The sequence below is a fragment of the Dryas octopetala genome, chromosome 2 (genome assembly GCF_963921425.1).
Source record: "Dryas octopetala chromosome 2, drDryOcto1.1, whole genome shotgun sequence".
Classification (NCBI taxonomy): domain Eukaryota; kingdom Viridiplantae; phylum Streptophyta; class Magnoliopsida; order Rosales; family Rosaceae; genus Dryas; species Dryas octopetala.
Window position 1 is genome coordinate 31,404,099 of NC_141367.1, and position 23,114 is coordinate 31,427,212.

General features: G+C 34.0%; 3 protein-coding genes across 3 annotated transcripts; all 3 read right to left on the reverse strand.

The window, feature by feature from the left end:
* Positions 1 to 2,341: 2,341 nt before the first annotated feature.
* Positions 2,342 to 5,463, reverse strand: LOC147295699 (purple acid phosphatase 4-like). The gene is made up of 7 exons (XM_086230589.1): positions 5,204 to 5,463; positions 3,693 to 3,849; positions 3,477 to 3,584; positions 3,236 to 3,363; positions 2,971 to 3,099; positions 2,778 to 2,845; positions 2,342 to 2,686 (listed from the first exon to the last, which is right to left on the reverse strand). Exons 1-7 carry the CDS (start codon positions 5,405 to 5,407, stop codon positions 2,470 to 2,472), a joined length of 1,011 nt encoding a protein of 336 aa, XP_086086715.1. The 5' UTR covers positions 5,408 to 5,463; the 3' UTR covers positions 2,342 to 2,469.
* Positions 5,464 to 6,808: 1,345 nt separating this feature from the next.
* On the reverse strand, positions 6,809 to 8,573 carry LOC147295700 (purple acid phosphatase 17-like). The gene is made up of 7 exons (XM_086231387.1): positions 8,346 to 8,573; positions 8,114 to 8,270; positions 7,892 to 7,999; positions 7,654 to 7,778; positions 7,363 to 7,491; positions 7,127 to 7,194; positions 6,809 to 7,031 (listed from the first exon to the last, which is right to left on the reverse strand). The coding sequence occupies exons 1-7, from the start codon at positions 8,571 to 8,573 to the stop codon at positions 6,809 to 6,811; spliced, it is 1,038 nt and encodes a 345-aa protein (XP_086087513.1).
* Positions 8,574 to 9,470: 897 nt separating this feature from the next.
* Positions 9,471 to 11,728, reverse strand: ANN5 (annexin 5). Its single transcript, XM_086232897.1, has 6 exons — positions 11,454 to 11,728; positions 11,030 to 11,175; positions 10,675 to 10,893; positions 10,152 to 10,367; positions 9,967 to 10,056; positions 9,471 to 9,853 (listed from the first exon to the last, which is right to left on the reverse strand). The coding sequence occupies exons 1-6, from the start codon at positions 11,527 to 11,529 to the stop codon at positions 9,650 to 9,652; spliced, it is 951 nt and encodes a 316-aa protein (XP_086089023.1). The 5' UTR covers positions 11,530 to 11,728; the 3' UTR covers positions 9,471 to 9,649.
* Positions 11,729 to 23,114: the final 11,386 nt, after the last annotated feature.

Sequence of the window (23,114 nt, forward strand, 5' to 3'; positions counted from 1 at the left end):
TTTTTTTTTTTACACTTCCTTCTCCTTAGTTGTCATCATTAATTTTTAAAATTTAAAAATTACTTTCAAATTTCATACCAAATAAGTTTTCAATTTTTAAAAATTAATTTTGAAAACTCACATTTAAAAAAAATATCTTAATTTTTGGAAAAAAAAATTTTGAGTAGGATACAAACGGGCCCTTAAATTTCTTCAACCGTGCTTCTTTGAAGTCGATCTCATAATTTAAGCCCATAATGAATGATGGCCAATTTCTTAATTAGGTCATATTTATATTGTTTTCCTTTTTACTTTTTTTTTTTTTTGTTGTTTTGGTTATTTCCTCATGTTTGAATCACATTTATGATTCAAAAAATATCTAAAACTAACTAGTTAGAAAGTTAATACAAAGCTAACCACCTTATTGGGCCCACTACACAATATAATCTCAAAATCCGAACCATTTATTTTTAGGCCCTACTTCAAAGATCATTCTTGAAAAAATCTCCAAAATCAGAAGTCATTTAGCCATTTGATTATAATAACAACTATTTCTATGCTTTTATCGAAAATACTGATCGTATATTTATTTGATCTCAATTAGATGACTACATGATTTTTGATTTAGTTGATTTTTTGCAATGATGATCTTTGAAGTAGGGCCTAAATAATTGATGGTTCGGATTATGAAATTAGTGATGTGGTGGGCCTAAAAGCATGGTTAGTTTCGTATTAACTTACTAACTAGTTAGCTTTAGAGCACTCCTCGATCTTTATGATTCATCTCGTTCCATACTAATTGCATTGGTCTTTCTTACGTAAACTTTGCCAGCGTTTTCTTGGCCATCGAAAATGATCGATCATTGCTTTCCGCGAAAGAACAACTAGTCAGTTTTTCACTTTTTTCTAGGGGTGGGCGCAGTGCGGTTCGGCTCGGTTCACCCCCGAAACTGTGGGCTGCACCGGACGTTTCTATACGGTGCGGTTCGGTGCTAAAAACTGGAAAGGAAGAAGAAAAACCAAACCAAACCAAACCATTCAAAGTGCGGTGCGGTTCGGTTTGGTTCTCCACTACGGTTCTTGGTTTAATGAGTTATTATTCATATTGACATTTTTGGGGAGATTGAGATTTCGTTTGGAGTTTGGGCAAATTTAGGTTATAAGTTATAACTATATATAAGATTATATATAGCTATTATAGAGTAATGAGTATAGTATATATATAACTATATACTACTATAGTATATACTAGTATACTACTATAATTATATATTACTTATATAGTTATATATAACTATTGTAGTATGTATACAACTATATACTAAGTTACTAACTAGAGGAAATTACAGATTTGGTCCACTTATTTTATACCTAGTTCAATTTTGGTCCACGATCTTTTTTAAGTTCTGTTTTGGTCCACTAATTATTTCATTTGTTCAATAAAGGTCCAGATTTGTGACTTTAAATCTTTTGGGTTGTGTTTTCTTCAATTATAATTGAAGTATAAGTTATATTTCATCATTTCTTAGTCATAAAAACAAATTTGGAGTATTATAATCTAAGAGAATTGAGATTTGGTGAAATTTGAAAAATTGGCAGTTTTGGGTACCCTACTTTAGGGTCAATTATCTTGAGTTTTAGAACTCCAATTTGAATGATCTTTATATGGTTGTAAAGAAGAAATGCATAGTTTTAAAACAAGTATATATTTGCTGAATTTGGGTGAGATTTGATAGGGTAAAAAGCAGGCCAAATTTGAGAAAACAAATATGGACCTTTATTGAACAAGTCAAACAATTAGTGGACCAAAACAGAACTTAAAAAAGATTGTGAACCAAAATTGAACTAGGTATAAAATAACTGGACTAAATCTGTAATTTTCTCTTACTAACTATATAGTTATATATAACTAACTATACTAAGTTTATATATAACTCTATATGTATAAAACATTATTATATAGACTATAGACTATAGAGTATATAGAAATAGAATATACTAATTTTATTATATAAGATATAACTAAAATTATATACTAAAACATTATTATATATATAATATTAAACTCATAGGGTTATATAAAATATATTTTAGGGTCAAAAATAAAAATGTATAAAATGTGTACAAAAATGTATAAAATGTGCATAAAAATTACACGGTTTGGTTCAGGTAAAATGAGCATGAAACCGAAACCGGAACCATCCATATACGGTTTGGTTCGGTTTTCTCTTACGGTGTTGACTTTTTGGTCAACTCGGTGTTTTTTCAATTTTTTTACGGTTGATTTGGTTCGGTGTTTCGGTGCGTCGGTTATTATGCCCACCCCTACTTTTTTCAATTCAGCAAGAGAGAGAAGGACAAGAAAAATAGGCATAAGATTAATATAACATGGACAGGAATTTTAGTCCTAGCTGATCCATTAATTGGCCAAACTGAAACAATAGTGCATCAGTGCAGGCATACCTAGCTAGCGATCTAGTGTCTAATACATTACATGGTAGGGTAGTAAAGGTGTTTGGATGTGCCCCATTTGTGCAAGACATTGCCAAACATATCATAGAATGCAATATCCAGTTGGGTTTGCTTGATTTGCACTGACATGAAACCCTGTCCATCGTAATACAACTTCATTTCTCTTGGATTGTACCATGTCACATCACCCCTCCATGCCTTTGACCCACCTCCACTTGTTAAAAATTGAAGTGGGCTGCATCATATATCATGTCAAAATCCCCCCCCCAAAAAAAAAGAAAAAGAGAGAAGAAGAAGGTACTAGCTAGTTAAACATAAGTATATACCTGTTGGGACTACTTATGTGTTCTAAGCAATGGTCGTGCCCATTGATGTAAAGATCAACATTGTTTTTCTGAAAATTTAATTAAGACATTGTTAGTTATATAGCCACATATATAGGACAAATAGGTGCATGCATGATAGTTTCATTATCATATTCATTTCGTTAAATTACAAAAAATGTAAAAGGTCATTTACCAGAAGAATTGGGAGAAGCTGTGTTACAAGCTCCTCAGTGTCACCATGATGCCCAGCGGTTCTAATTGTGTGGTGCCCAACCACGATCTTCCACTTTGCACTCGAATCTTTTAAGGCTGAATCTACATTCTTTTTTAACAAACCAAAAATTGGATTTATTATAAAATGAATTGTTTGGAAACTTTTGAAAGTTGATTAATATTAAAATTAATGTCTTAAATCTTAATTAAGCTTGATTAATTTGAGTAGAAATTGAATTAAGCACCTTAAGAAGATTTGAAAGGTAATCATTTCGGGGTAATATGCCACTCCAGTCATATACATGGTCCTCTGGGTCAGTGAAGTATTTGTCCACAAAAGGAGTTGTATCCACAAAGAAAAATTCTGCAATTTCTGCAAACATATGGATAATACAAATATAATCAATTAGTTTAAAAAATGATTAAATTAAAAAATGATTTCCTGAAAATACTGCTCAAACATAATTAATTAGTTTAATTAATTACCGGTATCAACAATGAAGGATCTCAAGCAAAGCCATTTGCCATCCAAGTTTCTAAGGGCAGGGCTCAGTTGTGCCTCAACATTACCCCTATAATCATGATTACCCAGAACTGCAATAAAACAAAGGACAATACATGAATCAAATTGTTTTTTTGAATAAAAAAATTGTGTTTTAAAAGGGAATTAAATTATATTTCCAAGGGTTTGGGGTATATTACCATTGTACCACTGCTTTTGCAAGCTAGGTGCTGTGTAAATTTTGGAAAATGACTCTTCAAAAGCTGGATCATCGATGCCGGTCAATCCATCATCGTAAAAATTATCGCCGGTAGAAATAACAAAATCAATATCCAACTGCTCTCCAATTATTCCCATCTATATACAAATTAAGTGCAGGGAAGTAGGTGATTTAGTAATTTTTTTCTTTTTTATGAACGTGAATTGTGAAAATAGGACATGTATAGTTTTCTAATTATATATATCCTTTAAATTTTAGATTTGAAATGAAGGCTTTAAATTTGTACGTTTCTTTTTGTGGTGGATAAAGAATTTCTATGTCCAAAACAAAACTTCAAAATAAAATTTTATTTTCATTTAGTAAACTTTCCTACCTTATATAATACAACCCATTTGAGAAATAAAGGTGAATTATTTTAAAAGAAACCTTTTTTTTTTTTTATGGGTCATGTAAGTTTTTAAGAGAAGCAAAACAACCCCTTTTTTTGGTCGAGCAAAACAACCCATTTGGGGTTAAGCATTTTTTATTTATTGGGCAAAGTAAAGCAATATAAAGATTTATTTTTTGGTGAAAACCGGCAAGCTACCTTTTGTATTGTGCATTTGTGCTAGCAAAACCAGCTGTGAGCTGCCCATTATGGCAAGCAAAACCAGGTGTGGTCTCATGCTACAATAATACAAATACGGATTGTTCTTCAATTATACTCAAATGCCCCAAATTGAAATTTTGGTGGGGTCAATCCAATCCCCAATATATATTTTTCATACTATTCTTTCGGTGTGGAATATTTTCATACTTAATTTGTGTCAAAAGTGGATTGGTTATAAAGCGGAGAAATCATGGTGCTCGATCAGTCTATTTGGATTTCCTTGCTACAGCCTACAGCCAATGAAGTATTGACAATTATTGGTTGACAATTATAGTAAAATATATATATATTTTTTGTTATTATAACATATCATTATATTGGTTTTGGTAGGCCAGGAACGACATAAAAAAGTTGTCAGCTTTCGGAAAGAGGGTGCCATTCCTACATCATGCAATGCGAATATATGGGCAGCTGGGAGTCTCTAGAATGGATATATATTGGTGACTGGTGAGTATAAAAGAATATGCATGGAATTATTCCCCCAACCAATAAACAGAAAAGGAGAGAACGGGAACAAAACACGTGATCGATAATTAGAGAATGCGAAATTAATAAACGATAATAATAATAATAAAATTAATAAATTTAAATTTGATATCAAAGTAGGGGAGGGTTCTATGCTATCATTGGTAAAATACTAGTCGAAGATTGATCAATTATTAAAAGAAGAAAAATTAAGAAAAATATATACATGCAGTGGGACGAAATGTTATATATAGGATGTGTATGATGATTGATGGAGTTTGTTTTGGTGTGATCGTGATCTGGATGTATATATAGGTAGCTAATGTTAAGAAATGATATTGTAGTTAATTAATATGTACGTTAAGATGAGTACGTACCTGAAGAGCAACTTGAGATTGGTTGTAGGCTCCTCTTCTTCCCCAATCTCCGACGACCAAAAAGCTAAGACATCCATCGGTTTTGGCTGCAGCGTGGTGGAGTCGTGGTAGCTGATCATCTGCTACCACCACTCCAACAAGTAGAGCACACAATAAAAGAGTAGTAGTGCTTGTCATCATGCTCATTGAGTACTTGTTTTCCATAGCTATAGGGTTAATTGTAAGCAATAAGCAAGTAGACAACCTATCTAGCTAGCTGGCTCTTTATATAGGGTCAGGACAGTTGGGTTGCATAGTATTGAATTGTAAGAAACAGATGGATGCGTGTGATTTGTGCAGTTGAACGGACGGAGATGACAACATCAAGATTTCCAAAAGGATAATGGCCCCCACTGCCCCAATCCCATGAGGTTCGCGAGGCCAACACACACACACATGACAATATTTATGAAAAATTATACACAAATGGACAAGAATTCTCCACGCACATGCAACACGGCTCCAACAACAAGATATTGCCACGTACCTATAAAGGCTATTAGGAAACTAGTTAAAGCCGGGCCAGGTACGCATAACATAAAGCTGATTAATGATATATGATCATCTTAAATAAATGGATACATATATAGTTGGTAAAGAAAAAATAAAATCCATATATAGATATTAATTGCAAGCAAGCCCCGCGCACAACAAAAAATCCATCTTTTATTCTATCTTTCTAGACGTACCTAGTTTGATCTATACGTTCACGCAATTAAGCTAGATAGCAATTAAGTTAGGTTTCTCATTGTTCTTCTTTACCTTATCGAAAAGAGAAAAGCCTAAACGTACTCATTGTGTGAGATGAGATATATCATATATGTGATCCAACATTGAATGATTTGAGATAAGAAAATATAGGGTGATATCTGGGTCTCAATTAACTAAAGCCAATCCAAACTGTCCCAGGCAGGCGGATCCTCGATCCATTCCTTTTATATGCTACTTTATCTATATACATAAATATTATACTTTTTGTCACATGTATTTATTTGTTTGTTTAGTATATGAATTGAAGGGGCCGCATGGGTTAACATGGGGAGGTGAAGGAAGAGGACAGGTATACATCCCATGCTTGGGTATTTTTAATTAACTACTTTGCTTTCAATCAAACAAGCTAGTACGTATACCATCCCCCAGTTGTTACCTTTCTCAGTGGGCTGGGACCTATGGATCGATTATTACATATATTGTTTTCAAATAAATAATTTATATTATCGTCTAAATGGACTTGGGTCATTTGTTATCACATACCCATAAATTAATAATTATGAATATGATCAAGTTGTCTAAATTGATCACTAAAATCAGCTAAATCAAAGACAAACATGGAAATCGATTATGTCAATCGATCATGAGAAGAAAATTATGTACATGTATAAATTATTACTATAGAGATAGAACCAGAACACTGTACACGGGCCCTAGCAATCAATGACACATATGTACATAACTAAATAACTACATAACTACATATATATATATATATATTAAGATGGAGCTGTACATGATGCGTGCTGTAATTTCCTGAGTCTATATTGTTGGTAACGGTAAGTAATTAATTAATTAAATGGCAGAGTGAAGCAGGTGCTTAGGCTTAGAGATCTTCCATGTATGCAAAGTCCTGCCTAAAACATCATAGAATACAATCTCAGCATGCGCTGGGGTCAGATCCACAGACATGAAACCTTGACCATCGTAGAAGAATTTCATCGCTCGAGGGTCATAGTTCTTCACATCACCCCTCCATGCTTTCGAACCTGCTCCACTGGTTAAATACTGAATCGGACTGCAATTTATATATGAAAATCCCAATTTCATCATTCAATTAATTAGTAATATATATATAATATGGAATAATATACAACATTCAAGATTAAATACCTATCGAGGCTACTAATGTGCTCCAAACAGTGGTCATGTCCATTCATGTACATATCAACATTATGAGCCTGCAATATGCACAAATATTATTACATCACAATAAAATATATGTTATTCAAACGTAGCTAGCTATTTAACAGAAGAGACATAGATCGTGATATATTAATTAGCAATGCACTATATATAGCTTGAAAATTTGATAAATTAATTGGTAATCGATCGGAAAATGAATTTACCTTAAGTATTGGTAAAAGTAGTTGTATAAGCTCCGGAGTGTCGCCATGATGTCCAGCACTTCTGATTGCATGGTGACCAATCACTATCTTCCACTTTGCACTTGACTTCCTCAATGCTATTTCCAAATCCTAATTGTTAATTCATTACATGCAACATATATATAATCATCAAAATCGATCTTATCCCTCATTGCCGGGTAAAGGTTTTTTGTGTTCGTAGGTGTTTCGTATGTGTGATATATATGAAAATATTTTCTTATTAAACTGTAAATCTAGTAATTAATTAAGTACCTTTAAAAGGTTAGCAATGTATGCCTTCCTAGGAGACACCACTCCCCAATCATAAGTATGTTTTTTTTCGGTATAGTATTTGCTCACAAATGGAGTGGTGTCCACGAAAAAGAATTCCGCAATTTCTACAAAATTAATTAATTATATATGGAACAATATTAATAAGAATAACAAGTAAAAATTTAATTAATTATGAAGATGAATGCTCGGCTGTGGTGTTTGATCATTAGAAAGATACCTGCATCAACAATATAAGATCTGAGGCAAAACCATCGATTATCAATCTGTCGGAGGGCAGGGTTTAATTGTGCCTCAGTGTCACCCCTATAGTCATGATTTCCTAAAACTGCATGCAGTGCACCCACATATATATATATATATATATATAATACATAATTAATCTTTGATTAATAAGGAATGAGAGATTTAAATTAATTTGTTATATATTTTGGTGACTTACCGCTATACCACTGTCTTTGTAGGGTGTTAGCTGTGTAAACGTTTAAAAAGGAATCCTCAAATGCAGAATCATTCACACCCTTGAGTCCATTCTGGTAGAAATTATCTCCAGTGGATAACACAAAATCTATATCTAATTCCTCTCCAATCCTTCCCATCTGTGCATGCATGCATATCAATATCAATAATATATTTATGTACAAATTAGAAGGAATAATTAAGTAATTAAGGACCTGAAAAGCAACTCTGGATTGGTTATAGAACCCTCTTCTGCCCCAATCTCCAACCACCAAAAAGCTAAGTGACCCATCATCTATTGGTGTGTGTTCAAACCTTGGAAGCGCTGCAAAAGTAGTGGAAATAACTAAAGAAATGCAAAACACCAACACCAGATGAAGCCGTGAAGCTGCTACGCTGCTTCTTTCATAAACACAAGCCATGGTTAAGTTGCTTATAACCATGGCTAGCTTTTCTAGGAGACTGGGGTGAATTATTAGTATAATTGATCAAGAAGCAGAGAAAGGTCCAAAGGGAAGGGAAAGAGGAGGATTAATTAAGGAATAGATTAAATCAACAGAAATTTATAATACTAGCTATAGCTAGAGAAAGATAATATTGTCAGATATATAAAACGTAAAAGTGAATTTAATGATCAGCCGGAGATGATCTAATTGTATTTAAAGCTGCAGGTATTCAACAACATTCATGATCACTAAGTTTGGCCGGGGTAAAAATATATTGTGGCATCCCATCTTTTGAGGAATTCCTTTTTTTTTCTTTTGGTCGAGGAATTCGACTATTTGAGGAACAAAATGGTTGTTGACCCTTCACGTACAATTAATGGGATATACTAATGGCTCATACAATATATTGTCTTTTTTTTTTTTGGGCCAGTCATACAATTGTCAATTGTTATATCCAAAATCGGTTGTTAATCACATTTGTATTCTATGCCTAATTTCAATTTGCTAAACTAAGGTCAACTATACCAAGAAAAGTACTGTACATATAATGCAAATTTAATTTGTGGGGAAGGAAGAATTTAGTCATTCAATTTTCAATCCAAGAGTTGATTGTGGGCGTATGCGCTAACTGTTCCAAAATCAAAATGGTTAAACTTTCTTAACAGAGAAATTATGAAATTTAAAACAACAGGGGGGAGGGGGGAGGGAAGGCAGGGGAAGAGGCTATGAAGACTGGCTAATTTCATCCCAAACAAGTGATGCTCATAATTAATTTTCATGTACATATCATTACACAACTTCAAACTTACACAGACTATGAGACAAAAGAAAAATTCTCAACTCTTGGATCGAGCTCTATACATTCTTCAGGTATGACCAGCCAGGCTTGAAACAGTATGCATTTCAAGCAAAGAAATAATAAACTTGCTGCTGATGCCATAGTTTTAGATCATGTTCAACATCAAGCTTTCCCAATTTCAAGGTTTTGAGAATGCCTAAAACAGATATGTTAGTACACAAACAAAGATTTGAAACCTTAAAACATCCCCTGGCAATGGCATGCAGCATTTTGCCTAAGGATTGGTGCCTAAAAGAGCCAGAAGAAAGGCCCTGTAATGTCCAGAGGTATCTGAATGAACTGCATCATTTAATGTTTTTCCATATTTTTTCCGATATTCTGCCTTTATATACTGCATATCAATCTCAGCCCTTGTCACAATTACCCTTATGAGTTTGGGGTCATCTGTACCCAAACCCTTCATTGCCTTGCGTGAGACCTGCAATGGTAACGAGAAAACATGAAATTAAAGGTGCGGAACATCATGGCCAAAAAAAAAAAATGGTGCAGATCATGTATAGTGTATTAACAATAGTGTAGAAATTAAGATACCCGCGCAAAATACAAGCCAGGATTTTCAGCACATCGTATAATAGTCAAAAGTGCATGCTCAAAATTCCCATGTGTTTCCTTTGCTACTGCCTGTGACAAGTTAATTAGTTTAGGCAAAGGACTGACAGTACTGTTGAAGATTACAGATTGGTGAAGCTGTATTATATTTATAGATACAGATGTACCTTTTCCAATGGATGGCCATACTTTTTGTGGTAAGCAGAGTTAACAGCAACCAAATGTGCCCTGCTTCTTTCACTAAAAATTCGTATGAATGTCTTCTCATCAGTTCCCAACTTCTTCTCCCCAGCCTTATAGAGAGCAACTACATCTTCCTCTACCAGCACTAGATCAACTTCTGGACCTTCGTACCGTGGTATACTAACATATGCATGCAGCAACTGCACAAAAATAGTTAATTATAATCAACAAACTGACTTTCATAACTTGATAGGGAAAAAAAAAGGCATAAGAAGAAATAATTTGTGAGGTATACTCAAACAAAGTTGGGTCTTTGGGAAAGGGGGTGAGAGCTAGAGGAGGATGAAAGTCATAAACTACAACTTTTTTTGGTAGGCAAACGAGTTGGATAACAATTGATCATGCAACCTCACACAACAAAGCTTAACACATTTCTATTAACTAAAGGTGTTGAAAGGAATGGACTAATAATGTATATCACGGTGCTAAAAGAGAAAGATGAGTGACCTTTCTGTGAACTCCAGATGGTAATTTAGATCGAAGGTCATTCTCAAGGTCAACATCGAAACTTGAAAAATAGTTTTGTTTGAATTGTCGCATCTGGGATGGAGTACGAGAACATATAACTTCAGTAGCAGCTTTAACATCAGCGTCTCCCTCCAAAGCATGCCGTACAATGGTAGCATCCCGCATTGCTGGATCAGGCATCCACAGTAGAACGGCTTTCTGCATGGATCCACAAATTAATTAATTTCATCCATCATTGAAAACCCAATTAAATAATGTCACACAAATTAACATATGCAGATGAAAATTAAGTGAGAACATATAAAGGAACCACACTTAAAATGAAAATATGTACCTTGAGATTTCCACTAAGCTCATGGGTCAAGCGCTTGTTGAGGTCGTCAGAATACATGGCATTGTATTCTTTTCGGATGGCAGCACGCTGTGTTGCATTCCGGTGTGCAAGAATATTGATTACAGCTGCACTGTCGCATCCAAGTCCTGCAATGCAGTACTCAAATGATTATTAATTATAAAAGAAAAGAACAGAACAATTTAATTATATGAAGATAAATTCATTAATATTCCAACCTCCATCAACATGTTTAATTAGCTCTCTCTCAATTGACACAATATATGTTTCTAGCTAGCTAACATATGAGAAATGATAGTAGTCCTTCATGTCACTTTCGCATAAACTGGGTCAATGACCATTCACCATATTCAATATCGTCAACCAAAAAGGAAAAACATGCATAAACAGGGAAGTCAGTCAGTACCTTTGAAGGCACGGTAGAGGTGGACAGCATCATCACGGGGTGAAGGCGGCATCGGTGGTATAATCACAGATGCCATTCTTGTACTACGTTTATGCTTCTCTTAATTTACTTGTGTTGCAGATCAAGTTTAAGCTTAGCTAGCTTGAGTTAATGGAGCTCATCATCAGTTGGTCATTTCATCAAACAGGACATGCGCAACACAACCCACCACCACCAGACTACGTACTTGGTGATGGTTGTTTCAACTTCATTCCATTGCAACTCAAAATTGTCCATTTTTGTAGCTTATCAAATCCAAACTGAAAGAAGCTTAATGTCCATGTCTTTGCCCAAAAAAGAGGAAACTTGTACATGTGTAATGAGTACATTCAACGCATCCATTTGACCGTTTCCCTTTGCGTCCCAATATTTCTTTTTGCTGGGCCTGGTCGCTCTTGTCTGATCAACACATGGGCCATCTACTGTGCCTTTGTTTGGGCCGTTTGGTTTCTGTTGTGCCTATTTGGGCCTTTCAATGAACCTTGATTTTCCAACTAAAATAAATGACGAGATTTTTTTTTTTTTTTTTTCTGGAAACAAAAAGGAAACAGAAAAGGAAGGCATAAATAAAGAAATTAAGGGCAAGGAAGCGTCAGGAATTGATAATTTAATTAGTTAAATAATATAATAGGCTAATAGCTAGGGTTGCGTTGCGTTGTATTATTTGCTAGGGTTGGCAAATAATATACTAAACGTACATTTTGAATCTAAACGCAGTAAAATAAATATTTTGATCGATGTCGACCTGTGTTATTTTATAACATACTTACATACATAGTGCGGACGTCAATTTCTTATCTAACCCACATATGTGAGTTTTAATTTGTACGAACATATACATAAAACAACCAATTAAATGTTGTATAATTAATAATTGACAACATGCACATAAAACTTAAAACTTGTAAACTAACAAATTTGGTGGAGCTTAGCTATTAAATTACTAGAATTAATAGTCAAAATCAAGTAAACAAAGTGAAGCATTATAATAATTAATCTGCAGCCAATTAACGATCAGAATTCATGAAAATGTACCAAAGCGATAAAATGACAAGTAAGTGGTCCTCACTCCTCTTACTGTAATACGCATCATATATGGAGGATGGTTTTGGAAAGTGGACCTGGAATTAAGTTAGTGCGTGTATAATTATATTAACCAAGGTTAAGGTTAGCTAACCGACACTACGTCATCACTTAAAGTTACTCTTTAGAAATTATGAGCTTAATTGTTGTTGTTTGTTGGCCAAAAAAAGAAATTATGAGCTTAGCATTGACCAATAATCTTCAATCTGCGGCATTTTTTTTAACTTGCATTTTGTATGTTTCCATAGAATCTAAGCTTGCAGAAAAGTTGATTTACAATTTATTAATGTCTTTTTTTTTTTTTGCCACTACAATTTATTAATATCTTTATTTACACCAAATTAATATTCTTCAGTTCCTTATTTATTAGTCTTTTTCTCTTTCAATATTAGAAGAGGTTTTAAGTTCAATTTTCTTCTCTCTCATATCATAATTAAAAAAAAAAAAAAAAAACACGACCACCATTAGTATTTGGTATTAGAAAATGTTTGTCGTAGCTATAGCTGTAATATTACATTTTAATCTTGATATGCCGTCTATCCAATACTTTATGAATTGCGTCTTTGAATGAACCACATAAGACATAATTAATGGGATATATATATGCATATAATAGTATATGACTTCATCGAACTCCTTGCTTTAATAATTACATTAATTATTAATTATATGACCAATTCTTGTCGGTCCCTCTAAATGTAGAACAACCAATTAGTTGGTTGTTCTAAATTTAATTAGAACAACTAACTAATTAAGTTCATGAGTTAAAATATGTTTTACGCCGCATTTTACATATTAAAAACCAATGATAGGCTGATAGGCTGATAGGCTGATGATAGGCATAGGCTAGCCAATTAATATATTAGAATATATTTAAAGATAATTAGGCTTAACTCTTTTTAAAAAATAATTTTTAGATGGAGACCGGAAGTGTTTTAAAATTTATAAAAAAATTCTTTTAATTTATAATAATTTATAAGAAAATATTTTTAATTCATAATAACGTTCTTTTAATTTTAAAAAAATTATTTTAATTCATAATAAAATTCTTCCCCGATTTGAAGGGTATTTCCTCCTATTTGAAGGGTATTTTCCCTCCTAGGATGTAGAGTGGGCTTTGTAAAGGCTGCATGTTAGGTTTTAACTCTAAGATTTTAGAGAAAAATAAAAGAACTTAATTAAAAACCCTAAATTACTACTGCTTTTAGTCTAAGAAAGACTCATAAAATGGACTGAACTCTAAATCTCCTTATAATTAATCCTATGCCAAAAGATAAAAAGGATTATATCAAACAGTATTCTAATTTTTGACCCTGCATTTTACTTTTAATAATGATAAAATTTATTGCATTTTTTCATCAGTTATGTATATAATTTACATTTTACTTGTTATTTTGGCCAAAAAAAAAAAACATTTTACTTGTTATAAATAAATGATACATATTCAAAATAAATTTAGACATGAATAAACAAAATATTACTATATGATTTCTTTGTGAAAATTTGGTAAACATATTTAGTAAGTTTTTAGCAGTGTGGTTCACTGTTATTTTATTTCATTTTAAAAGAGATCCACGAGCTCTGCTTGTGGCCATGTGCTGGGCACGCTTTGACAATACTCATGAAAACTATATATACTACTAAGCTAGCTGACCAACTTAACGTTATGAATTCTTCATCCTAATTGTGAACTTCATTTTTGCCACACAGTCGGGGTATATATAGAGGGCAGTCTAAATGTACTTGATTATTATCAACTAAAAAGGTTTGTTTGAATTATTGGGTTTTGAATTTCTAATGATTAATTAGAAAATTATTAATTAATAATTAATAATTGATCGATTAGGGTTTAGGGTTTATGCATGCATGTAATTTTCTAATTTGAAGCTGAGCTTGTATCGCAGAAAACTTGGATCGGGCCGATCGCGACAATCGCGACAAGCTAGCTTGTTGTACTCCTGTTGCCCAAATCTCTCACCATGATATCGATCAATATATATGTACGATCATAATTAACAATTATTAGCTAGCATCAATATATGCTAATAATTGATGTTTATCATTAAATAGGGGATGTTCATATTAACTAATGCAAAGTAGCGAAGCCACGAGAACACAAACAAATTAAAACAGTAACAGAAAAACAAAGATTAAAAAAATAGGGTGTATTTTAATATGAGAAGGAGATGCATGACGGTTAGCTAATATTGTAAACTCTGGGGTCGCTATTCAAATAAGAAATGGGAGTGCTGATTTGGTTCCTGTGGCTGTCATTAGTGCCTATCAAATTCGTATGGTGCGTAATATTGTATTTTGAATATGATTATATGAATTAACATTGAATATAAATAGTGGGGAGTGTTAGTGTTGATTAACATTATAAAATTTCAATTTGATTGGAGAGTGTTGAAAAAGAGGACTTTTTTTTTTCTTTTTTCTTTTCAGGATGATTGAAATTGGATATTCTTGTAGCAAGTTGTTGTCCCGTCACTGGAAAGTAGATGTAAATATACAATAGCCACTAGGTATATATAATAATAATTTAATATATATATATATATAAAATATAATTGAAAGGTTATTCTTAGGTAGGTTAGGTTTAAATACTATTCCATGGTCATGTACTGGATATATTTTAAAATCATATATACAGTAAACGACATAATCACACCGGAGAGTGTTGAATCCTTCGAATTTCTTATACGACAACTTGTGTCATGTGCCGGCGGCTCCATCTGGACTTATTTTTATGGACTAGCTTGCTCTCTAAGCCATACATATATGATATCCAGCTAGCTAGCTAGCTACCCGAAATACAACATATCGATCTGCAATCTTGTCTATATGAGAGAATAACGTACCAACAGTAAGTGCAACTTTTAGATGTCTTTTAGATGTGTCGTCTTTCAATCAGGGTCTACATGAAACAAATATTAATCATTTCCATATAAAACATTAATGTGATTAAGAACTCATTGTGTGGCCGAAATTTGGAGCCTTTTTCTTAATTTTTAGCTAGCTAGTTGGAAAGTATATATGTGACTTATTGCAAATTTAAATATAGATGTTTAGATTAATGCAGGTATATAGCCTCCACAACATGATATCTCTCTTCCCCACGTAAATCCAAGTTTTAACATTGAAATAAAACGTATATTCTTTACAATAATGTTAAGAATTCTAAATTTGTATTTTAAATATATGATGTGTTATTATATGTATTAGTGTTTTATTTGTTGTAAAATAAATAAGTTTTAGAGTAGATTATATAAATCAGTGAAATATTGTTACATAATTTCGAATATAAATTTGGAATCTCACACACTAAGAAAAGGGGTTAATTACTAGCTCTTGTGCCATGTACCTTGCCAAGGATCGACTCAGTTGGGTACTTCGATCACCAAGTAGTACCATCAGAAATGTATACGGTTGACATGCAAGAGACAATGAATTGGAATAAAAAGAATATTAAAAAAGTTGGGGTAAATTAGTTGACATGGAGAATTTCATTATTAGTAAATTAAGTAATAAATTATATATTTTCTAGTTAATTTATTAGGTGACCTAGCTATAGACTGAAGAGGATCCGGATTAAAGAAAGGGGGTCCATGAAGACATTTAGATAGCCAGTAACCTGTCGACACGTCAGTCGTCAGAAAAAGGCGTGGTTAATTTCCTGTTGCTGATCATCTGTTTTCCAATATGTATAAGGTGGATGGAAGGATATTGCATGGACCACCCCCACTTGGACTTCCTTAAACAATTCTGTAAAACATATATCGATCATGATCGATCCAGCTGATCGGTATCCTTCAAATGAAATCATCAGATCAGCCTTATGATACAGAAAAAATCAAGCCTGCAGAGACCCATGTAATTTCTCCTTTCTCTACACTCTCTCTGTTTCTCTCTCCGAGACAAAGCTCTTATATATATAATTAATATACATAGCAAGTGGGAATGACAATGTAGCTATATAGGCATTTGTTTTTATGGGTATGTATGGCATTAATACTTGTGTAGCTTGATACCCTCCACTTCAGTTGAGAGGTTCCTCCACTCCAACTTGCATCGCAGTGGTCTCACAGGCGCAGTATGCATGAATATCTGATCTGCAATTTCTTTTTTTCTCATGTTTTAGCATTCTCTGTTGGACCTTTTCTCATCATCCTAATTAGACCTAATTTGTCGTCCTTCTTCGGTCTCCTCCATCAAGCCCTTATTCCTCTAGCTCTCTCATCTGTCTACACGTACATGCCAAGAAAACAAGGAGATCGAAGTGAGCACCTCCTCTCTCTCTGTCTCTCTCTCTCTCTCTACCTTTTGGCCCATCCGGCCGGTGTTGCATAAATTGATCATTTTCTAAGAACTTGAATCATATTGTTTAATTTGTTTAGGTCATGTGGCCTAGATTAGTGGCCAACAAGATTCTAAGAAAGCGATTGGGAAGCAACAACTTTGTTGCAGATTTTCCAAGCAACTCATCATCGGAGACGACCTTGCAGCTACACGAATCACCAAGTTCTGGTCACCCATCTCTCAGCCCGACCACCATCTTCAATCCTCCCCAGAACACACACAAGTACAAGTACGTACGTCACAATTGTTTAGTCCTTATTAAATATCTTAATTACTTGAAAAAGAACTAGCTAATATATATGTTTCTAACTGATTCATGTATAAAATTTTGTATCTCATAAATATATATATATCTTTCGATATATATTAATTTTGTTTTCTCTTCATTAAGGGTTTTTGTTAGTACATGGAATGTTGGTGGGGTGGAACCACAAGAAGATACCAGTATGGAGGATTGGATTGACACATCCTGTGACATCTATGTTCTTGGGTAATTAATTTCAATAATTCCAAATATATAGTATTTTAGAAAACGATATATATATATATATATAAAATAGTTGAGAAGGAAATTAATTGACTAAGAGAACCCAGAAAAGTTGTTTTATTGATATCACGCGATATATGCATGCATTTCTTGGTGCAGGTTTCAAGAAATTGTTCCTCTGAAAGCCTCCAATGTTCTAGGATCTGAGAATAGCAAGATCTGCATGAAATGGAATTCCTTGATCAGAGAAGCTCTGAACAAGAAGAAAATACGTCACGACTACTACTCCCGACGAGATCATGATGATGATGATCACAATACGGAAAAATATTATGATGAACTGCAGAAGATGATGATGCAAAAGGACCTCTTTGACCCCAAGAAAAATGGATCAAAATCAATTACGGATCAAAGCAGCGGCATTGTTAATAAATATCCACAGGAGTTCCAGTGTATTATAAGCAAGCAAATGGTGGGGATACTAATATCGGTTTGGGTTCGAAGTAATCTTCCTCCATTTATTCGGAATCCAAGTGTCTCATGTGTGGGCTGTGGCATCATGGGCTGCCTAGGCAATAAGGTAATTAAGTACGTACGTAATTAAACACTAAACTTAATTAATTAATGTTATTTTCATATGATTCGTACTAGTACGTGCTGCTCACTTGATAAAAACATGGGGATTAAAGATACGTATGATATATTAATTAGCAACAGAATCCAATCATATATCCTTCAATTAAGTTTAAGGTAGATCGAGTATGATCCAATTAAGAATAATGAATCAAAATTACATATTTTGCCTTGTTTCTAAAATTGAATTAATTATATATGCAGGGTTCAGTGTCGGTTAGATTCCGGTTGCATGAAACAAGCTTCTGCTTTGTGTGCAGTCATCTAGCTTCAGGGGGTAGAGAAGGAGACGAGAAACAAAGAAATTCAAACGTGGATGAAATATTGTGCCGGACAAGTTTTCCTAGAGGCCCGGGCCTTGATTTGCCCAGAAAGATCCTAGATCACGAGTATGTCTAAACGAATCAAACTAAACCCCTTCAAAGTTCAAACCGTCCATTAATTAATTTCATTCAAATATTATAATCTCCTGAATCAATGTTGTTTCTTTCACTGCGTGCCATGAAAATAAGACAGGACAATAAATTAATTTAAAGCTTAATTATCAGCACCATTATTGCTTTCTTTTCAACTTTGAATTGTCGTGACAGATTAAAAGCCGCCAAACCAACCCTATAATATTTAATTAATATATTCTTCGATCAGCATACTGTACTACTATCTATTTATATATGTATTAATTTTGATCACTATATATAACTGGGTAGTTGTTGAAAAGAATTAATCTTAATATGGTCATGCAGGACTCCAGTACGTTATATGGGTTTTACCAGTCTATATATGGTAGTTAAAGATATGGTTCCATCCTTTAAACAAGTTGACTTCATATATAATTAATTAAAAAGTCAATATATATTATACAAAGCCTTGCAAGCTAATGATCGAACGCTAGCTAAAATATGTCCATCCATATAATTAAAATCGCGGCTAATTATATATTCTTGGTTCAATGCTTGTAGTCGTGTAATTTTCTTGGGAGATTTGAATTATAGAATTTCCCTTCCAGAAGCAACAACACGATCATTAGTGGACAGAAGAGAATGGAATGCCCTACTAGAAAATGATCAGGTATATATATTTAATGTAATATATATATATATGTGTGTGTGTGTGTGTGTGTGTGTTCTTCAATATCACATGAATGTTAATCTACGTAATACCCAAATTAATTATAATTTGACATAATATTAATTTGAATGGAATGAAGCTGAAGATGGAGCTGACAAATGGTCAAGTACTTGAAGGTTGGCAGGAAGGAAGTATTAAATTTGCTCCCACATACAAATATTGTCCTAATTCTGATGTATACTACGGATCATGTCCCCCTCCCAACAAAGCTGAAAAGAGGCGTGCTCCTGCATGGTAATATATACATATATATAATCTTCGATCCATATATATGGTTAATTTAATTTTGTATGAAATTAATGGTGTTAATTTGTTGGTGTACGATTTAGGTGTGATCGGATAATTTGGTATGGAAATGGATTAAAGCAACATGTATACAGTAGAGGTGAATCAAAAATGTCAGACCACAGGCCTGTCAAAGCAATTTTTACAGCTGAAGTTGGGGTTTTGCCAACATTGAGAGCCTATCAAAGCTTTTTTCTATCAGACAGGTTTGAGAAGATTTCAACCCACTTTGATCATCAGCTATCATCCACCATCGATCATGATCATGACCATTTTCTATGTATTCCTAGATCTGCAAGTTTCCAAATTAATTGAGTGCTACATAATGAATTAATATTTGATCGAGCTTACTAAAAAATGTTTAAGAAGCTTCTAATGATAATTACATATATTAATCAATTGTTTAATTATATAACTCGGGTGATGATGAATGTACAGTGACAGTTGGTGTGTGGAAACTGTCTGAGCTAGGCATCGTTTCCATAGGTTAATATAAAATGCTTGTTTTGGTCCAACAAGTATATATGTATATATAAATATATGATACAAATTTATAGATTGCAGATTTGATGCTCCCAAGCAGGGTGTTGTATGCTAACCCCCCTGCAGGCATGTAGCCCATGCCATGTATATTTTAATTTATCAAACTTCCCAATGATTAGTGCGGCTCAAGAATCTAATATTACAATAATTAAGCCATCATTTGTCGGGGAGCAAAAAAAAACAAAAAACAAAAAACAAAAGAGAGAGTAGACCATTTATATGATTCATTGATCGAGCAGTTTGGATGTAGCAATAAAGTGGCCGGTGATGAGGGCGTGAGGTCATGGTTTATAGTGGGAGAGTGGGGACATCACTCTTTCTACATGCACTCTCACTATTCAGATATATATATGCTGAGTGGAGGATCCATCATCGATCAATCTCTTGAGTTAATTAATACATCAGGCAAATACCAAGGATATGATTAATAAGTACTACAACTTGTTCCACAAATATCATGAGTCGGCCTATACCAACTCTACTTGTGTGATTCATCTTACAACACAAATATACAATCAAAAGAAAACGAAAAGAAAGGCTATATATATATGGAGTATGGACTCGATCATCCCAATCAATATTTAAACACAAATTGTGTTTAATGTGGAAAAAATGTGATTCATATATAGTAGGTTTTAGGTTCAAATTAATCTCACTGAGGAGATTTTCATGCATGTTTGGTAGTTTGTTCTGTGGAAAAATCTTGTAATGTATTATTATATATACGTGAGATTTTTAGTTATATATAGGTATACTAACAAATGTTATAGTGATAAATTTATAAGAGATCTTTGAGTAATGATGAGCTTGAGCTTATTAGAGAGGTTTGTGAGGCTGATATTAAAGCTAGTCTATTTTCTATTGGGGGCTTGAAGGCTCCAGGCCCTCATGGTCTTCCTGCTTCCTTTTTTCAGCAGCATTGGGATGTGTGTAAGCATGATGTTGTAGACTTGGTTCTCAGATGTTTTGCTACTGCCACTTTGCCTGAAGGTTTAAATAGGACTCTCATTGCTCTTGTTCCTAAGGTTGCTAATCCTTCTTTAGTCACTCAATTGAGACCTATTGGTCTCTGCAATACTTTGTATAAAATAATTTCTAAGATTGTGGTTTCTAAGTTGAGGTCTGTTATGTCTAAATTGGTTCATCCTAACCAAGTTAGCTTTGTGCCTGGTAGACATATCAGTGATAATATTTTGGTGCCTCAGGAGATTTTGCATAAGTTCAAGCTGACTAGAGGGTCTAAAGGATATATGGCTTGGAAGATTGATATTTCCAAAGCCTATGATAGGCTCAAGTGGGGTTTCATTAGAAATGTTCTCTGGGAAGTTAGTCTGAGAGGTTATCTTTTGGAACTTATCATGCAGTGCATCTGTACAGTTAGTTTTCAAGCTGTTATTAATGGTGAGCTTTCTTCTTGCTTCAGCTCTGCTTGTGGTATTAGACAAGGCGACCCTTTTTTTCCTTATATTTTTGTTTTGTGTATGGAGAAGTTGTCTCATTTAATCATTCAACAGGTTCATAGTTCTCAGTGGAAACCTGTGAGTGTGTGTCAAGGTGGGCCTCTTGTGTCTCATTTATTTTTTGTTGATGACTTGATTTTATTTGGTGAAGCTTCTGTGTCTCAAGCTCAGATTATGAAGCTTTGCTTGGATGCTTTTTGTACTGTTTCCGGTCAGCAAGTGAGTTATGAGAAGTCAAGTATTTTTGTTTCTACCAATACTTGCCCCATCGTTGCTGCTGAAGTTACTTTTGTTTGTGGTTCTCCCTTAACTAACTGCCTTGGGAAATATTTGGGGGTTCCTCTTATTCACACCAAAGTTGTCAAAGATACGTATAGTAAAGTTGTTGACAAGGTTAAGAAGAGGTTATCTTCTTGGAAATGCAGGACTTTATCTATGGCTGGGAGGCTTACTCTTTTTCTCTCTGTCACCTCTGCTATTCATGTTTATTCTATGCAAACAATTTTGCTTCCTACCTCTATTTGTGATCAACTTGATAGGCTCAACAGGAACTTTCTTTGGGGTCACTCTAGTGAGAGGTCTCGTGTCCACTTAGTTAACTGGGATGTTGTGTGCAGACCTAAGTTTTTTGGGGGTCTTGGTCTAAAGAAATCTGCTTTGATGAACCATGCCTTACTTGCTAAAACTGGTTGGAGACTCTTGCAGTATGAGGAGGGTTTGTGGTCTCGAATTTTGCAAAGTAAATACCTTAAGCAGTATGATCTTTTGACTACTAAGGATATTGCTTTTGCTAATTGTTCAAGCTCTTGGAGAGCCATTCTTTGTGGTTTGAAGCTGCTTCCGAATGGCCTTAGGTAGAGGGTTGGTAATGGTAATTCGATTCTTTTTTGGATTGATAGATGGCTTGATATTGGGCCGTTATAGCTTTTGCTACTATTGAGCTTTCTGAGGAGATGCTGCAGCTTACTGTTAGCGATTTTCTTGATGAGCAGGGTTGGGATGTGGATTGCTTAAGGGAATGTTTACCTCTTGAGATTATCCAAAAAGTTATTGTTGTGCAGGCTGGTGCTATTGGTAGTGGTATAGACAGGTACATTTGGCATCTCACTAATAATGGTGTTTTCTCTGTTAAGACAACTTATTTGACTTTGTTTGACAACAATTTTATTGATTGGTGTTGGTCTTTCTTGTGGAAGATGTTCTTACCTCCTAAATTCAAGACTTTCCTTTGGTCTTTTTGTCATGGTAAACTAATGACTAATGTTCAAAGGGTTAAGCAGAGGTTTTCCTTTTCTTCTGACTGCCCTAGATGTCATGGTGTTTCTGAGACGTTAGAGCATTTGTTTACATATTGCAGCCTTGCTTTGTCCTTATGGAATGCTTTGAAGGATCTTGTTGGTGTTTCTATGGACAACTCTAATGATTTTGAGGTTTGGCTGCGGCTTAATTTGCAGTCTAAAATTCCTACTAGAGTTGGTCTGCCTTGGAATCTCTTGTTTGTTTCTGCTCTTTGGTTTTTATGGAAATGGAGATGTTGTTTTGTTTTTGACTCTCAATTTGTGATTCCTCAAAGACCTCAGTATATAGTTTTTCAATATGTTTGAGATTGGTCTTGTGCTAATAAGTCAGTGAATGCAAAGCCTG